This window comes from Eurosta solidaginis, chromosome 4 (genome assembly GCF_040869045.1).
Source record: "Eurosta solidaginis isolate ZX-2024a chromosome 4, ASM4086904v1, whole genome shotgun sequence".
NCBI classification, from domain to species: domain Eukaryota; kingdom Metazoa; phylum Arthropoda; class Insecta; order Diptera; family Tephritidae; genus Eurosta; species Eurosta solidaginis.
Window position 1 is genome coordinate 12,167,096 of NC_090322.1, and position 19,289 is coordinate 12,186,384.

General features: G+C 33.1%; 2 protein-coding genes across 24 annotated transcripts in view; one reads left to right on the forward strand and one right to left on the reverse strand.

The window, feature by feature from the left end:
* The window catches only part of LOC137249035 (uncharacterized protein CG43867), a 404,529-nt gene extending 393,783 nt beyond the window's left edge, over positions 1–10,746 (forward strand). For 15 of the 16 annotated variants that reach the window (XM_067780130.1, XM_067780129.1, XM_067780127.1 and 12 more), the window contains one exon: positions 12–10,745. In XM_067780130.1, coding sequence (XP_067636231.1) covers positions 12–1,328 — 1,317 coding nt within the window. In that variant the 3' untranslated portion in view covers positions 1,329–10,745. Of the gene's footprint in view, positions 1–11 lie in introns of all 16 variants that reach the window. The other variant, XM_067780140.1, reaches the window with a different exon arrangement.
* Positions 10,747–12,425: 1,679 nt separating this feature from the next.
* LOC137249034 (uncharacterized) overlaps positions 12,426–19,289 on the reverse strand; it is a 139,067-nt gene continuing 132,203 nt past the window's right edge. For 7 of the 8 annotated variants that reach the window (XM_067780121.1, XM_067780123.1, XM_067780117.1 and 4 more), the window contains 4 exons: positions 16,556–16,704; positions 15,852–16,363; positions 15,569–15,786; positions 12,426–14,193 (listed from right to left, as the gene is read on the reverse strand). In XM_067780121.1, the coding sequence (XP_067636222.1) occupies positions 14,146–14,193; positions 15,569–15,786; positions 15,852–16,363; positions 16,556–16,704 (927 nt within the window). In that variant the 3' untranslated portion in view covers positions 12,426–14,145. Of the gene's footprint in view, positions 14,194–15,568; positions 15,787–15,851; positions 16,364–16,555; positions 16,705–16,777; positions 18,404–19,289 lie in introns of those variants that run through there. The other variant, XM_067780125.1, reaches the window with a different exon arrangement.

The following is a 19,289-nucleotide window of genomic DNA, read 5'->3' on the forward strand; positions in this document are numbered from 1 at the left end:
TTTCTTTTCAGGTCGTGTCCTTTGACGGCTCAACGACGATCGAAGAATTCCAGACAACACTCGCTCAAGAGATTGGCACACGCGATGCCACAAACGGTTTCTGCCTCTTCAGCGACGATCCAATCGAAAAAGATCTTGAACACTATCTTGATCCGCTTGCTAAACTTTGCGATGTTATATCTAAATGGGAAACAGCGCTACGCGAAAAAGGTTCCGGCAAGTTCGAAAATACGCGCGTCATCCAGCTAACTTATAAGAATCGTCTTTACTGGCGACACACAGTCAAGTTCGAAACAGACAAAGAACGTTTACTATTTTGCTATCAAACGAATGCACAAATAGTGCAAGGACGTTTTCCGTTGTCGCGCGATCTTGCGCTCGAGTTGGCTTCGCTGATGTCACAAATCGATATGGGCGACTACTCGCACGAAAAATCGCGCGGCACGGGTAGCAATGTTGGATTGAAAGCGCTTGATAAATTTTATCCATATCGTTATCGAGATGCGCTCAATGCCGAACAGCTGAAAGAGGTGCAAGAATTGCTCATCTCAAAGTGGATGCTATTGAAGGGACGTTCAACACTGGATTGTGTGCGCATTTACTTGACATGCTGTCGCAAGTGGCCCTACTTTGGCGCTAGTCTCTTCCAAGCCAAACCACGTCATTCCGATCAAGCAATGGCTTGGTTGGCCGTCTCCGAAGATGCGCTCAACGTACTTGAACTTAGTTCGATGACACCAATGGCACGTTATCCTTACACTTCTGTTATGACATTTGGTGGATGTCAGGATGATTTTATGTTAGTCGTCTCCAGTGAAGATACGTTAGCGACTTGCGGTACGCAGGAGCAAAAGCTCCTTTTTGCCATGAGTAAACCAAAGATACTTGAAATTACATTGTTAATCGCAGATTATATGAATGCGCTTGGTCATACCGTACCCGGCACACCACAAATGAATACGCTTACACGTAATGGCTCACATCGGTCGCTACGTTCACGTCCTACAGGCGGCACTGGCACTGGTACTGGCACCGGTACTGGCGTGGGTGGTTGCGGTACCACCACAATTGGTATGTCTACCAATGCGACGACAACGGCGCATAACACACTCAACTCCCATGCGACGCATACACTCAATTCAACGCATTCGCATACGTTAAGTTCATCACATTACAGTGGTGGTGGTGGTGGTGGTGGTGGGGGTGGTACACACGGCGGGTCTCTCGGCGGCAGTCATCAGGGCACTATGAGCTCTTCGCATGGACATGGTCATCATCATCAGCCGGATATATTGAAAAGTACGCCGGATCATCAGCGTATCAAGTAGAGATTTAAATAATTTAGATAATAAGCTTTTTATGTGAGCCAAAAAGTATGCTAAGCTTACGTGTAGAAATAGTAAAACTTGGAGCTTCAATTTGCTGAATTTTTAACTCCATAAACAACTCAATTAATTAGTACCAAGTCTAAATGCAGTTGTGTGAATTGATATTGATGGGACAAGTGTAGAAATAGTACGAAGATGCGAATACTTACCGCGATTGCAGTGTTACATACTTTTAGGCGTACACGTTACATATTAGGCTATTATTCTTAAGGTAGAGAAACACCCAATCTAATTTGCTCAAAATTATTTTCGTGCTAGCATGCATTGCATGGCTTCAATCACGTTTTGATAGGTAACAATAATGCTCTACTTCCTTATATCTCTTCCCGGTTTGAGGAATTTTAAAAAATAGTCAAGTCTTACTATCAAATTCTACTAGTTTCTGGAAGTACACTTCACACAATTGAAAATAAGGATGTAGCTTTCCGTCCCGAATGCGAAATTTTACAGACTCCCGTTAGAAAAAAAAAATCAAAATTACACCCAAAACCAAAAAGTTTTGAAACTAACCCAGTTCATATAAATTTTTAAATTTACATTTCATTTCCATCGTCTGCACATTATCTTCCCCTTAACTTTTTTTCTATTTGGCCTCCTCTATTCCCAAATCTCCCACCTTTTCCATTTTCTGCAATAGTTGTCCTTCTAATTTTCCTCTCTTCCTAGCTTTCCCTCCCCTCTTCGTATTACATGGGGAATATGCCATCTAAACAGCCAAGTTATTTTAACCAAGAATCACCCAAAAAGTATTTATATTTAGCTATAAAAACTATGTAAGACATAAGAAATAAAATTTAAGTTTGATATGAAAAAATGCAATCAAGAATCGAAAGTCGAACTGCTATGTTTCCTATTTAAGATACAATAAAACAATAAATTTAATAGAATGTGAATGTACATATACAAATAAAGTTATAGCGGTAGGTTGATGCTGTCAAAGCTCTTCGAAATTAACACAAAAAAAGCTTGTTAAAGTTTTGGATTTTCAAATAAAGTTAAGACTCAAAAATGTACAGAAAGCTGTTCAGGAAAATGAAAAGCTTACGCTATTTTAAAGCTTTAAAAAGCACAAAATTGTTTTTAAAAAGCATGGTTAATAAACTTCTCACATTTATCGTTTTTCATATTTTCGAATCAAATGAAAGCTTTATAAATATATGAAAAGCTTAGCAATTGAAATGGCTACAATTATTAATTTAATTGAATGTTGGTTTGAAGAAGCTTACATTGCTAGAACGCTTTATTTAGAAAATTATGAATTTAACAAAGCAACGTTTCAAAAGGCTATGCTATGCAAAAGATTTAAAAAAAATTTAGATTAATAGAATTGGTTTTACTAAAAAGGTTACAAGTTTGTCGAAATTCTAGCAAAAGCTTTAATCTATTGAGCCAGACTTTGAATTGCTCAGCAAGCTTTCTTTTTCTTCCCACATTTCAAGTTTAAGAAAGCTCTTTCTTTTTCTTTAAATTCATTGCGTTGCTGTTGTTGTTGTAGTGTTAACGACACTCCCCGAAAGTTATGTTGATGGTCATTTGTCGGATATAGATACATTACGTTCGGGTAATAAGCAACATTTAGGTATAAACCCTAACATCTCGGGAACGCTTTAACTGGACCACATTGAACCTTCTAGGCCATCGCGCCCCCACCCTCTAGTTCCATGAAGAATACGGGATCGTCAGAACGTCGGCTGCTAACTAAACAGGATTCGCCACCGTAACATTTGAGTTGGAGAAGCTACAAATTGCGGGCAATTGTACACCGACAAATTCCCATCTTCGCCTCAAGGGTTAATGATGGAACTGTATATCAAATTGCCTATTGATCTAAAAGTGAGTGCCTATACATTGGAATAACAAAATCTTTGTCATTTGGCTTGGCTCAAGAGATATACACAAATTTACTGTATTTTGTGGGTCATCTGCACTTTGAACATATAACGTCAGCCTAAAAGTATGCAACGTTCGTTTTGAGTTAGAGGAAGCAACAAAATTTGACACACCCACGCGTATTAGTGAAAATTGTCTGCTTTTGTAGTTCTGCGCGCCTCGTAGTTTATCAATGTGACCAATGTAGAAAAACGAAAAATACGAATGGAAAAAATTAGCCGCCAGGGATGTTTCTGTTCTGTGTGGAGTAATTTTGGCAAATACAGAAGTCATTTCTGTTGGTAAAGATGCTTAGCAGAGATTCCGAGTTCAGTAGGGAGGGTCGCTCCATAAAGGATTTAAAAAAAGCACAAAGTTGTGGAAAAGAAGACATTTTGATGATACTTGCCTCGCTGAAGTGCAATGTAATCTTCGCCGTAACCGCTAATGGTAGAACTTGGAATCAAATTTTGGATTAATCTATAAATACAAAAGATATTAAAATTTTGCTTTGTTCAAGAGATATACAAAATAATCGGTTTAGTCGTCAGCGCTGATCGATCAGTCGCACGTAGAAATTGAACCGTTAGTGATAGAATCTTGAATGAAATTGCATTATATAGCCACCTACTTGTAGATTAATCTACAGTTTGATATAAAGTTCCATCATTAACCCTTCAAGGCAAAACTAAGAATTATCGGTACACAAATTATCCAGCACCCAAATTGCCTTATATGTCGCGAACCAAGCAAGATTTTCAAAATTCTTTTTTTTTGCATTACCCAGCCACCTTCCTTTAGATTCATCCACATTTTGCTATAAAGTTCCAGCATTTACCCTTCAAGGCAAAAATGAGAATTGTCGGTATACAAATGACCCAGCACCTAAATTATTCAATATCTCTTGAACCAAGAAAGATTTTCTGAATTTACAATGTATAGCTACCTTCTTGCAGATGAAGACACAAGTTTATTCAAGGTTCCATCATTAACGGTACCAGCGCTATGTGAGATAACTGTTTGCCGAAAACTACCAACCGATTACTGTGTATATCTCCTTAACCAAGCAAAATTTCAAAACTTCTTATTGCATTATGTAGCAACCAACCCGTAGATTGAGACACAATTTGACTTAGGGTTCTATCGCTAACGGTTAAGGCGCTAAGTGCATTAATCGGTTTTTCGATTATTACTGTTCCTTTTGTGCATATCTCTTGAACCAAGTCAAAGAGAATGCTGAGACAAATTGTGTCTTAATCTATTTGCTGGTGGCTATAGTATACAAAAATAGTTTAGAAAATCTTGCTTGGTTTAAGAAATATAGGTGTTGAATCAATTGTGTACCGATAAATTTCGATTTTCGCCTGAAGGGTTAAAGATGGAATTATATATTAACTTGTCGATTAATGTACGACAAAATTTTATATTTTTCAAAAACAAAAGCTTTGTCATTTGGCTTGGTTCAAGAGATATACACAAATATACAGTAGTTATGTGGGTAATTTGGAACATATAACATCGGCCTAAAAGTATGCAACGTTTGTTTTGAGGAAGCAACAAAATTTGACACACGTATTAGTGAAAATTGTGTGCTTTTATAGTTCTGCGTGCCTGGTAAAATTCAGCAGTTCGAAAAACGCGAATGCAAAAAATTTCTTCGCGGCGACGATGGCATTTTTTGATCTGTGAGTTTTAGGGACCATTTTATTTATAGTTCGTAAAGTTGCTTAGTGAAGATTCTAGGTTCAGTTTTTAGGTGGGCTTTGCACAATAAACGATTTGAAAATAGCAGAGGCTCAAAACTGGTTTATGACATTCCTTTTTAAATTTCCCATCCATTTTTTGTTTTAATGCAGAAGATGCAAACTCTCTTTATCAATTCCACAATACCTTTCCAAATAATTGTGGTGTCACCAGCGGTTAACCAGATTATCGAGCAAAAGATCTGATTTAACGACGTGGAACCCTACAAGTCTTCTTGCCTTCAAAAGTCGGGTAAGTAGAAGTCGTGGAGCGAGCATCGTTCTTGATCCCATGAAGATCAGTGTACAGGCGGTGTAACCAGTCTGAAAACTTCGTTCTGCAAGCACTTTGACCACATTTCGGCAAAGAAAAGCTTCGAAATATGCCGTTCGGATTCGGCATAAAAACTCAAGCGTGAAATGTACAGGTGTGGATCGGTTTAAATCTTCTCCGAGTCTTCAATCTTCACATAATGGACTTTAGTTTGGGCGGTCTGAGACAGGTAGAGATTAGAGTTATTTACTGACGGTAAGTACCGCGTGGCGTGTTGTGTAACCGCAAGAAATTTTTACTCTTCCGACCTTCCTGGCAATGTGCCAAGTAGTAAGAATACGGAGCCGCAGTATGTGTGCGTATTTCAGAGTGACCCGCTTTAAATTCTCACTGATGTATGCAGCTTCTACACATCGGTACAACTACAAGGTCTGGTCAATTTTGAGCCCAGCAGCTCGTTTAATAAAATTGGAAATTGTATTCACCGATCCCGAAACCTATCTACTACTTAACATAAACGCTTTAGCCACTTCAATGCGAAGAAACAGGCAAGGCGTTTCATTGTCATCTTATGACGGTGTAAAGGCTTAAAGGAGGCTTAAGAATTGCAACTACCAGAGATTGTTAAATACTGTAGGTGGCTCGATGCAAATGCTTTTGTATATGACGACTTTCGTACCTAAAGCCTTTTTTATACCCTGGTCCCGATGATTATATTGCACTTCAGCGAGGCAAGTACCATCAAAATGTCTTCTTTTCCACAACTTTGTGCTTTTTTTAAATCCTTTATGGAGCGACCCTCCCTACTGAACTCGGAATCTCTGCTAAGCATCTTTACCAACTATTCCACAGCGGTATCAGAAATGACTTCTGTATTTGCCAAAATTACTCCACACAGAACAGAAACATCCCTAGCGGCTAATTTTTTCCATTCGTATTTTTCGTTTTTCTACATTGATGAATTACCAGGCTCGCAGAACTACAAAAGCTGACAATTTTCACCAATACGTGTGGGTCTGTGTGTGTGTCAAATTTTGTTGTTTCCTCTAACTCCAACGCTCATTGCATACTTTTAGGCCGATGTTATATGTTCCAAATGGCCTACATAACTAATGTAAATTTGTGTATATCCCTTGAATTAAGCCACAGTTTTTGTTTTTGCAATATATAGGTACGTACCTCTAGATTAATCCATAATTGGATACCAAGTTCCATCGTTAACCCTTTAAGACGAAAATGCGAATTGCCTTGTATCTCTTGAACCAAGCCAGATTTTCTAAACTTTTTTGCTGCCTTATATAGCTACCTATTTGTAGATTAAGATACAATTGGATATAAAGTTCCATCATTGACTTACGTAGCACCTTACTCGTTACGGCTTTTAAGTAGCGAACCTCCACAACTTGTTGCAGACTTCTGTTGTTGTTTGATGATCTATCAGGTAGTATTTTCAGGTTGTTTTTTCAACGAAATTTACTTTCAATCTTCGGTGAAAATATTTCATAATTATAATTGAACGTAAAACGTTGTGTAAATATTGTTTGTCGGAAAACTTACGTATATCCATAATACAAGAAAACACGTTATGCAATTTTTTTTATCATTTTTTATTTATCTTAAACAATTTTTCAACAAGCGTCCTAAAGCCCGTCGAACAGTTTTTTGTCTTACCAACAATGAAAGATGAAATTTTCCGCATTCGACGAGAATTTTTGAAACCTTTAACATAAAAGTCGCTACAAGAAATAAGAGTATTACAATCCAACTTCACACGCAACAAACGTAATTGATTTCAAAAAATTTCCAAAAGCACTGAACTTCCAAAATTTGAGCACAAAACGCTCTCGCGGTTTCAAATTGATGTAACTTTTACTTAAATATTAAGAGAGTAGTTAAAAGTTGTATGCCAGCAAAGCTTTTCGAGCTTTTAGTTACTGTGGCAGCACCAAAATACCGTTAAAAAGCGAAAGCGAGGTAAATAAATCAAAATAATTATGTAAACTAAGAAAAGTTGATATTTTTTCAAAGCTAAGTTGCACTCATTATTATGCTGAAAGTCACAAACTTATTTGCTTAGTACTGAAAAGAAAAATTAAAATATTAAATATGCATATTTATTAAATTCTTTATATATAAATGAGTAAATTCTAAATGTAAATTTTCGCACTGTATTATTATAAATACAAATTTGCAACAAAAAAAATTGTTAGAACTAAAAAAACTTTGCGAAGAAGTTTTAGTAATTTATGTGTGTAAGGGTTTTTGGGGCATTTTTTTCGATTGTGAAGGGGCATGGGTATAAGGGAAAACTTATTTGCTTGCATACCAACTCATACTTTGTGTATTAGTAGGTTATGGACTTGTTGTATGTACTGTACATATTTATAGAGGCAAACAAATAGAAATTCAAGGTTCGATTCGAGTTCCAGGCAAGAACAATGATTTTTTTCTTTTGTTTTTTTAAGCTCGAATCGAACCTTGAATCTTTAATCAATAGGCCGATAAAACAAAAACAATTCCAAATAGAAATTGTAATTAAGTAATTTTAGTTAATTTAAAATTATTTTATAAACCTTTTTTATATTTTTTATGTTTACAAACTTTTTACGATTATTGTTGAAATAAAATATTTGAAGACTACTGTTATTTAAAATATTAAATATTTATTATTTTTAATTATTTTACTATACTTTAAGTTTTTTGACGTACACTCGCGAAAAAAGTAGTGTACAGAAGGACTTTTTGCTGTTTTTATCTAGTTTTGCGTAAGAAACTTAATTTTCACTATTTTTTATCAAGACAAGTAAAAATATGTAATCAAACCAATATTAGCTAAAGTTCAGAACCGTACACAAATCAAAACACGATTCTTCAATAAAATCAGTTCAGCTGAGAGCGCCAAAAAATATTCCACACAATTTGGACTAACAACATATAATGTACATGTATATGTACGTGCAGCATTCAAAGTGTGCAGCGGGGCATTTATATGATAAAGTGTTAATCCAAATCCTGTAAAAAATTTTCATTATTTTCTGCAATTTTTTTCTATCAGCTGAATTGAGCGTTTTCTTTCTTATAAAAAGCTATTCCTGTAGTATTTTCGGCCGTGTGAATGTTATAATTTAAGAGAATTGTCGAGCTCCAGGCCACAGCTTTATGTTTAATTAAACAAAAACAAAATACTTTTTTGCGTTACACATTTCCTGTCTGTTTATTTTTCCAATATTTCGACGTCAGTTAGAAGTCATCTTCAGGGACGCGCGAATACAAATTGTCGACGTCCCTGAAGACAGGAATTGTGTAGCGCAAACATTTATTTTGTTTTTGTTTAATTAAACACGAATCTGTGGCCTAGAGCTCAATATCTCTTAAAAAAAATTCTTTTATGTGTGGATGAAATGCTCAACTCATCTGAAAAATTGCCAAAAATTATGAAATTTTTTAGAGGATTTGGATTAACACTATCTTATAAATGCCGCGCTGCACGCTTTGTAATTGGTCTCTTAGTATTGCCTTTTGTTGCTTTTGTTTTTATACACAATTAGGAACATACATATGTACATATACTATGCGTTTTGTATACAAATTGTGTGGAATATTTTCAGGCGCGTTCAACAGAATTGATTATATACTGAAATTCAATGAGCCACAAAACTGCATACTTAGAAAAATTCTAAAAATTCTTGGTGACAATTTTAAAACTTTAAGATCTTAAACTTTAGTTTATATTGACGTTATTAAATATTTATACATGGTTTAATGTAAAAAAGAAGAGAAATTTATTTTCTTTGGCAAAACTAGTAAAAAAAAAAGCAGAGTCCTTGTGCCAATATATATTTTTTTTTTGTGTGAGTGTATGTATTTTAAAAACAACCAAAATTACTAATATATGCAAATCAAAAAAAAATATATTCAGCCCTATTCTGCATTTCGACTTGGATTGGAATTTTTTCGTTTTGGCAAATTTGGTATTCTGTGTTCCAATCTCTTTCGATCCAACTTCAAATCGTTCGATTTTTTGTATTCTGCATTTCGATCGTAGTTCCGTTTTTCTAAGTTGCAAATTAGTTAGCGGAAAAATATTTTTTTTAATTTTTTTTATTAATTTATAACAGAATTTTAACAAAAATGTAAGTAAAACTTGTTAAGAAACGTACAAGGCTTGATGATGATTGTTTTTTATATGTTTCCAGGTCAAAAATAACATGTCGATGTCGAAGTCCTTGGACGTATTTGCCCCGCAAAAGTATCTAGCACATACTTGAAAGCATCCTTGTTAAGTAGAAAGTTTTTTTGAACCTAAATAAGAAAATAAGTCATTAAACTTTACCACTTTTAAGTTCAATTTCTTGCATTTCGCCACTCATCTCAAATGGATTACACAAATCTCGCAATATTTGCCTTTCCATTCTCGCCTGGCAATTTTCGTATGCGTTGCTTTCCAACTCCATAAATAATGCCGCGGCTATTGATTCCATTATAATTTGTGTCTGTTCGTTGGGTCCAATTATATGCCAAAACAAGCTGCTGGCGTAGAGGAAGGTGAAGCGGAAACGTAAACAATCCTTGCGGAAAGAACAAATAAACCTTTATAAAGTATTTTAGGCAAGTGCAATGAAATTAGCATCCTTAAAATACAAAAATGTCAACTATATTCGTGCAGGAATCCGTTTTAACAAAACTTGGTGGCCACTGCAGGGAATTGGCCAAAAACGACAAAAACACACTTACAATTATGAAAGCACTTCACTCAAAAAAATATAACACTGCGGCAATATATTCTATTGCTTTTTTTTGTGCAAAATGGTGTGCATAATAAAATATAAACGTTTTTCAGTGTTTTTTACAAATTTTCTTTAATTTATTTTGTTCCATTGTTCACACATTCCTTACCAACAGCTTATTTCGAAAAATCATTTGATCTTCCTCTTCTCTTTACGATTCCGTCGTAATGCAGAATACCAAACTTCGATTAAAGCGGAGCGTAGAACGGGAACGTAATCGAAATGCAGAATAGGGGTGATTTACTTACAAATTCTTGTTTCTCGTAAGTTTTATAAATCAGTAAAAATTAACAACAAAAAATACTCTACACACTGTTTATAAAAAAAGTAGCATAAATTCAAACTTATTTTTCCATTAAAAAATATACCAAGCAAACATTTGTTTATTTAAAAAAAACGAAAAAAATATACCAAAATATTATACAAAACCATACAAATAATTGTCTAAAGGTACTAGAGTTAATCATACATATTTACTATGTATCGTAGTTGTAATAAATATTTATATTGTGTGTAGTAATATAAATGATCGAACAAGGAACGCGTATTCTACTCGCAATTATTATTATATATGTATGTACTATTTACATAATTATTTTAATTTTTATATAATCTATAAGTAGCAGGGATATAAACCAAAACAACTCCAAAAAATTAATAAAAAATTATATATTGAAAAAAATTTAATTTCTTTTTAAGAATAAAGTGATCAGGTAAGTACTTCGTATATCTGGTCCCAAAAATTCATTTAAAAAGTGAGCCGCGCTTCCCCTCATTTCTCTATACCATTCTCGATTACTTTACCCTGCATTTTTTTTTTCTTGTTATGGTCCATCGTCTTCCATTTATCTCCATCACATTTCCACTGCCACTTAGACATTAACTCCTGCTCCAACTCTCACTCCACTTTCCATTCCGACTCCCACTCCCAATTCAACTCTCACTCCCACTTCCACTGCACCCCCACTCATATATGGAATCTCTGTAATAAATTTTGGATACCTTCTTCAAATAATTGTTGTTATAAAGCGATTTTAAATGTTTCACTCCCACACGCGGTCTCACTCACTCTCGCTCTTACTCCAACTCTCACTTCGACTCCCACTCTCAATACAATTCTCACTCCCACTCTCACTCCACGTCCGTGGCAGCGCCCACTTTCCCAACATTTTTTTCCAAACCACCCATGAACTATAACAAACAAAACATTTAGAGCACACGTCCAGGACGCTCGAACTATTCCTTCGGCGGAACACGTAAATTTTTACGTTTTTAATCACGAGAAATCCGGTTAGCTTCATGGTTATTTTATTCCTAAAGCTGATGCTACCGTTTAGTTAATTTTGCGCTAGTTGAAGTCGACCAGCTCCGACGGGGTGATCTGTCTTACCCACCCTGCACTATAACTGGCGTAGCAAAGGCCGTTATTTTCTTGTTATGGCCCATCCGTCGTATTTCTTGTTTAGCGTTGATATCAGCAACTACAGTCACAGCAACCAGCCGCGCAGAAGAACTTTGCCTGGTAGTATAAATTTCTTACTGAACAGTTTGTTAACTATGAGTTATCGTTTAGTTATAGGTTTGTTATCAACGAGGTATAGATTTGTAATCGAAGTTTTATAAATTTGCTATACATAAGAAAAGTTATCAATCTTTAAAAAGAAGTTATATATTTTTTATCGAAAAGTTATTGATACATATACGCTATGGTTATTTGTTATCAGAAATTTATCGATTTATTACTGAAAAGTTATCCAGCCAAATTCTATACAAAAATTCCGTGAGGGTTTTTTTCCTTCTCCCATTCCTCGTATTCTAAATAAAAATTCCTTGTGAGTTTTTTCACTTCTACCTTTCCTCCTATTCTGAACAATGTTTGAAAAAGCGGAAACCGGTTATAGGAGAAAAGTAGGTGTTCTGAATGTGAGTGAGAGGGAGATTTCTCTGCCATTTCTTAGGAGTTTTTTCACTTGCTAAATTAAAGGGAATGCATCAAAATAGTTAAAGGAAATTTGTTCTTTTAAGAAAGAACACTTATTTGTACAAATTTGTGCTAAAATGTGTACATTCTACCACAATATTCTTTATTTTAAGTCGAAAAGTATAGCAACGGAAGAGCTCTCGGTATATTTGATGCAGCCATCCAGAAATTGCGCAAGGATTTTTTAAGAAGGCTTAAATAGATATTGGCATATGACGAAAGGCGAATTCAAGTCGACTTTACCGCCAGAAAATTGCTTTGCTGAATGGAAGCAGGCAACTCCGGCGGATTTGTGTTATCCCGCCGTCTTCTTCTTCTTATGCTCCTCTGTTGATGTTGCTGTGGCACCATTTCATTACTCATTTCAGTGAATACCACATGAAATGCAATACTGTGCATTATTTATATTTTATTTATTTATTTCAAACAAATTTGCAACAATAATTAAACTTAAATTTTTTAAACAAAATAAGAAATGCGCAACGAAATTTCAATTGACAAAACAGCTGACTTCGAAAATTCGAAATTCCTATTCCCCAATTATTGTTCTCCCTAGGAGAAAGGAATTGGAGGAATTTTTCTGCGGGATTAAAAAATCCGCGAGAACAAAATTCCGAGGGAATATTTAGAATTGGGCTGATCGATTTTTTCGGAGTGTTTTGAAACACTATCGGCATTTAATCAAAATGTTATGTATCTTAAGAAAATTTGCAGAGTTAGTTCGTTTATGAATAAATTATCCCTGAATAAATTTTTTTAAGGATAATTTATTTTTGAATAATCAAAAAATCAAAAAAAAATTTGTTTTCAAATATGAAGCAAAACAAAATTATTTTGTATACTAACTGAAAGAAAACAAGTGTTCCTTTTCGTTTTAATTTATTTAGGCAACTCATAAGGTCTCCTATGTGCTATGTCTTATTCAAATTTAATATTGGAAACCATGGAAACATCTCAAATCTTAAAATTTTAGATGAATACGACACCCTAGTGAATTGCACAATTATTCGAATAAAGAACAAAATAATTTATTCGTGACTTACAACAAAATTTCTTTAAACAAACAAAATTATCGCAAATTCGAAAATAGCCGACTAAAAAGTTATTTATCTTTTATTCGTTATTCGAATAAATTTTTTTCATACATATAACTCAGTAAAAATAAAAATGAAAAGAAATGAAAACGAAAAGAAAAGTGAAAAATCTGTTTGCCACTGTTTTTATGTGATTATTTATTTATTAAACTAATTATTTTTTTTTTTTGTTGCAGCAAAGTTTATATAAATTAAATTTAGTTATCATCGTTTCGCATTTGTATTTGTTTTGTCTTTAAGAACTAAAACTATTTAACAATTTCTTTAAGCAAAATGCTGTTCACAAACAATTACAATTACAATATTTTATATAATAATTATATGCATATATATATATACGTCTGTATGTAGGTATTTTTAATAATATAGTGATAATATTTTTAAGAATCGTTTATTTAATAATATATAAAAATAAAAATAATTTAAACATATAAACATATAGCAGCAATAAACATATATAAATTGTATACGTATGAGCGTGAGTGTGTTTGCATTTGCATTGGTTTATTTATTTTTGCTATTTTTCTTTATTAAAATTACAAATTATTATAAGCAAAATAGTTATTTATTTAATTTTTATATACGTATATTTAATGTCGTAATTGCGTTGCATAGTTTTCATCGCACACACACTGTATTAGTAACAACAATTTTTGCTTTTGTTTTAACTCTTAGAACTACATACGTACATACATAAATATTTTAAGACAATTAACCAGTTTCCCATTTTTTTATATTTTTTTTAGGTTTTTTCTACTTAGCAACATTCACTTTTTTTAATTTTTTTCTCAATCAAATTTTGCCTTTCGCTTAGAGTAGTGCTATATATAGCTTTATCAAAACACAATTTAATTGCTTAAATAATTTTTTTTTTCCCTATTTCTCTAAATTATCAATTTTACTCTGTAAATTTTTTTTCAAGCTTTTCCGTTTTCGGTTGAATTTTATATGTTGTGGTATATGGTATCTGTAAGTTGTGCATGTATGTGTGGATGTCTACCTCAACTTATCTAATAAGCACCACCGCCGAATTGATTTGGATTGTAGAATTGTGGCACCTGAAATAGAGAGCAGAGGGAAGGAGATTTCGTAAATTTTTTTATATGGTTTATTGGTTACAAAAATAATAAAGAATGTATAATTATAATATTTTTCTTATTTTAATTTTCCTTTTTCGTCTAATCTTTTATATTTCATGTTCATATTTTTCTTTTCTTTTTTTATATACTTTTTCATTCATTGATTTTTTTATTTATTTAATTTTTTTTTTATATTTTTTATAATTTTTTTATTTACACTTTTTAATTTTATTTTTATTTAGATTAATTTTTTTTTTACTTGTTATTTTATTTTATTTTTTTGTGGTATTAAGCTCATAAATTCATAAAAATTAAGTAAAAAAGAACGCACAACTTAACGTACAAACATTGTTTTTATTATTTTTTTATTTAAAAATTTTTTTGTTTTTATAATTTTTTATTGTATTTTTTTTTATTTTCTTATTATATTTTTGTTTTTTATTATATTTTTGTTTTTCTATCATATTTTTTGTTTATTTTGTTATTGCATTTTTTTTTTTTTTGGATATATTTTTTTTATATATATTTTTTATTATACGATCATACGATGTTCTCTTTATTGTACGATATTTTTTTGTTTTTTTTGAAGGGTTACTCCGAAAAAGTTAGTTCGTTTATCCGAAGTAAATAAACAGCAAAAAATAATAGAAAAAAATATAAGCAAAAAATATTCGACTTCTTTTTTTAGTGTCAGAATTTGAGTAGCGTTTTTTTATATTCAACATATGAGACTTATATTAATTGTTTGTTTTTAACCCCAATTTTGACGTTTTTAATCCGATTTTTAATAATCTGGTTTTGACTTTTCATGCCATACATTTTCTATTATCTAATAATACGACTTTTTAATATATTTTTTTAAAACTTTCGCATACACCCAATTTTTATTTTTTTCTTTTATTTATATATATTTTTTTTATTTCTTATATTTTTTTAACCTTTCCGTTAATTTTTATTTTTAGTTTTTCTACTTCTGTGTTTTTAACGTTTTTTTATGGTTTTTTTTTTGTTTTTTGTTCTAATTATATTTTTTTGTTTACTTAGTTGTCTTATACATATTTATTTTCTAATCAATTTTATTAAAAAAATTTATTATTTTAATGAAATATTTTTTTAAATTATGATGCTTTATTTAATTTGATAAAAATTACGTTTTCTTTCGATCTGGGGCCGAAGCGTAACATAGGATAAAAAAGAAAACTACGTTATGCGTTAGTCGTAGAAGTTAAATGGGATTATAGCATACGAAAGCAAACAAATCTCAATTAATTTTGAATAAATTGCACTTTTCAGGACCAAAACTACCTTGGAACATATATTCCATAGTTGGTTTTCATTACAAACTCTAACTTACATCTTGTTGTAGCATTGGTTGTTGTTGTTGTTGCTGCTGCTGCTGATAGGCGCCATCATCATTATTGTCACCTGTCGCAGCTACGGGCGCCGATCCCGGTATAAAAAAACCACTTTGAGGCAAAGCAGCCGGTGGTAAAGCCGGTGCCAGTACATTTTCTGTAGTTTTCATAGGTGCACCTGAGGGATTGAACACATCAACGTAGGAGTTCTTCAAAGCTGAAAGGAAAAAAAACAAAAGGTCACATACAAAATTTCATGACTTGCCGCGTTTTCAAGCTTACTTCGATTACGTTGCATTTTAAACATATTCGACTGCAAACTAGGCGTTTTAGTTGTGCCAGCAGCATCAGCACCAGTCAGCGCATGCGCACTATAACCAGAGATGGGTGCTGGTGCTGGTGCTACAGCTTGTGATGGAACAGCACCAGCATATTGATGTGTATCGAGTAGAGGCGAAGGTTGAGGTGCTTGTGTTAATTGTGGTTGCGGTTGTGGCTGCAGTTGTTGTTGTTGAGGCATTTGTTGCAGTTGCTGCTGCTGCTGTTGTGGGTATGACTGCGAAGGCAGCGCTGTGGGTGGCATTTGTCCCATTATATCACTCATTTTTGGTGGCGGCTTTAAACTTTCTTCGGTTGCCTCATCGCCATCAGTATTCACCCAGCGTTTCTTATCAGGATCCCAGACGATGCTTGGATTTTTGTCATCAGGCAATATCATTTGATTTTTCGGCTTCAGTGATAGCTTATTAAAAATGCCACCAAACCAGCCGGAATTTTGATTGCCTTGCTGAGAGCTGTGAGAAAGAAGTAAAACTATTTTGTTAAACATGATGAAATCGAAGATGAAAGCTTTGTGAAAGCTCATAAAGTAGAGTAGAGCTTTAAAGCGCCAACGCTTAAAATAATCTTCAATGCACGCGTTAAATTTTTCGAGCTATTGTACAAAGCATTTGAAAATCTTCGAAGAAGTGATTTACTAAACTTACCTTTTGTTTGTTTCTTTTTCATTTTTGGTGCGCTGATCGTTCTTCTTGTCGTTGGCGCTATTCTTCTGCTGATTTTGTTGTTTTTGTTGCTTATCCCCATCCGAATCATATATTTTAGATTTTGGCATCGAGATGGTGGGGCGCGCATTCTAAAGGTTATTTATGAGTTTTAATGCAACATTTTTTTAAGAAGAATATTAGATGTGAAAAGGAAATAACAATAACTGTACAGATTAAATTTGACGGAAAGAGTTAGTTGCGTTTATTTACAAAATAAAAAATACAGAGAGAAAAAAATGCAAGCTTGAAAGCTTCCTTCAAGCAGTTCGAGTGCGCAGCGGTTCTTTTTTTTTCCTAATGCTGCTATGTCGCTTGCAGCTTTCACAGCTTCCACCAAGCAGCTGCTTTCGATGAGATTTTGACGATTTTGTAGCCGAAGAATTAAAAATTTTTCTTAGGAGCATGTTTTTATTTATCGTTTCTGCAAAATCATAACATTAATATTCTTGACTTCATAAAAGCTTTCAAAATCGATTAATGAAGTGCTTTCGGGCGTGCTTTCACTGACATAACTTGTATGGTTTATCCCCGTTCAATGCTTTAAAATATATTTCGATTAGACATTCACCCCTATTCTGTATTTCGATTACGTTCCCGTTCTACGCTCCGCTTTAATCGAAGTTTGGTATTCTGCATTACGACGGAATCGTAAAGAGAAGAGGAAGAGCAAATGGTTTTTCGAAATCAGCTGTTAGTACGGAATGTGTGAACATTGGAACAAAATAAATTAAAGAAAATTTGTAAAAAACACTGAACACGTTTACATTTTATTATCCACGCCATTTTTACAAAAAAAAGCAATAGAATATATTGCCGCAGTGTTATATTTTTTTGAGTGAAGTGCTTTCATAATTGTAAGTGTGTTTTTGTCGTTCTTTTGGCCAATTCCCTGCCGTGGCCACCAAGTTTTGTTAAAACGGATTCCTGCACGAATATAGTTGATATTTTCTCAATTTTAAGGATGCTAATTTCATTGCACTGGCCTAAAATACTTTATAAAGGTTTATTTATTCTTTCCGCAAGGATTGTTTACGTTTTCGCTTCACCTTCCTCTACGCCGGCAGCTTGCTTTAGCATATAACTGGACCCAACGAACAGACACAAATTATAGTTGTCTATTATAACGGAATCAATAGCCGCGGCATTATTTATTGAGTTGGAAAGCAACGCATACGAAAATTGCCAGGCGAGAATGGAAAGGCAAATATTGCGAGATTTGTGTAATCCATTTGAGATGAGTGGCGAAATGCAAGAAATTGAACTTAAAAGTGGTAAAGTTTAATGACTTATTTTCTTATTTAGGTTCAAAAAAAACTTTCGACTTAACAAGGATGCTTTCAGGTATATGTTAGATACTTTTGCGGGGCGTATTTGCCAAGGACGTATCTGCCAAGGCGTATTTTCCAAGGACTTCGACATCGAGATGTTGTTTTTGACCTGGAAACATATAAAAAACAATCATCATCAAGCCTTCTACGTTTCTTAACAAGTTTTACTTACATTTTTGTTAAAATTTTGTTATAAATTAATAAAAAAATAAAAAGAAAATATTTTTCCGCCAACTAATTTGCAACTTAGAAACCCGTAACTACGATCGAAATGCAGAATACAAAAAATCGAACGATTCGAAGTTGGATCGAAAGAGATTGGAACACAGAATACCAAAATCGCCAAATCGAAAAAATTCCAATCCAAGTCGAAATGCAGAATAGGGCTGATTTTTTCAATACATAATCTTTTTAATTAATACTCGACAGAGTTCTTTGAATTTGATTTCATTTATTTCACCTAAAATAGAGAAAAATAACAATTCGTGTTCTATTTTTGTGTGTTTTTACAATTACAATAAAATATTTTTTTTGAAATATCACATCTCCAAGACAAAACAAATACCTTTTACTGGCGAAACTTAATAAATATTATTGTTTATTTTTTTATTTTGATTTATTAAAAAAAATTATGATAATTAAAAATACTGAATATACGTCATTTTAATTTTGAAAAATTTATTAAATTTTGCTACTTTTGCCGAGTGCAAGATCACTAAAGATTTATAAAATAATTTTGTGTTAACGAAAAATAAAATGTAAGTAAAATTTTATATTATAACAACAAATAGTAAAAACACAACAATATCAAGAAAATATTTTAACACAACAATAAAGAATTAATAAACTAGAATAAGAATGCAGATTAGTATTTTGGAAAATTCACATATACATTTATTTGAAGAGACAGTTTTTAAAAATTTTATTTTTTTGTTTACTTTTTTAATTAATTTTAACAAATAATTTATAATACTTGACATTTATGTAAATAATTTTGAAATACAATTTATTTGTTTTCGAGGTTGTTGTAACAGCTCAAACAAAGAAATAATAGCGAAATCAAGGAAACTTAAACAAATTTTAAGCAAAAAACAAAATATTAACTACAACCTATTCAAAAAATTAATTGAGAGATTACAAAATGTCTACACATCATCATCATCATCATCAGTAATCGCCGCTTAATCGCCTAAGCGATTTTGGCCGTTTCGACACAAGTCACGCCAGTTATCCCTGTTTCGCGATAACTGGCGCCAATCGGAAGCACCAAGGGAGTTCAAATCCTCCTGCACCTGTCTCTTCCAACTTAGTGGAAGTCTCCGCCTTCCTCTGCTTCCAAACTAGGG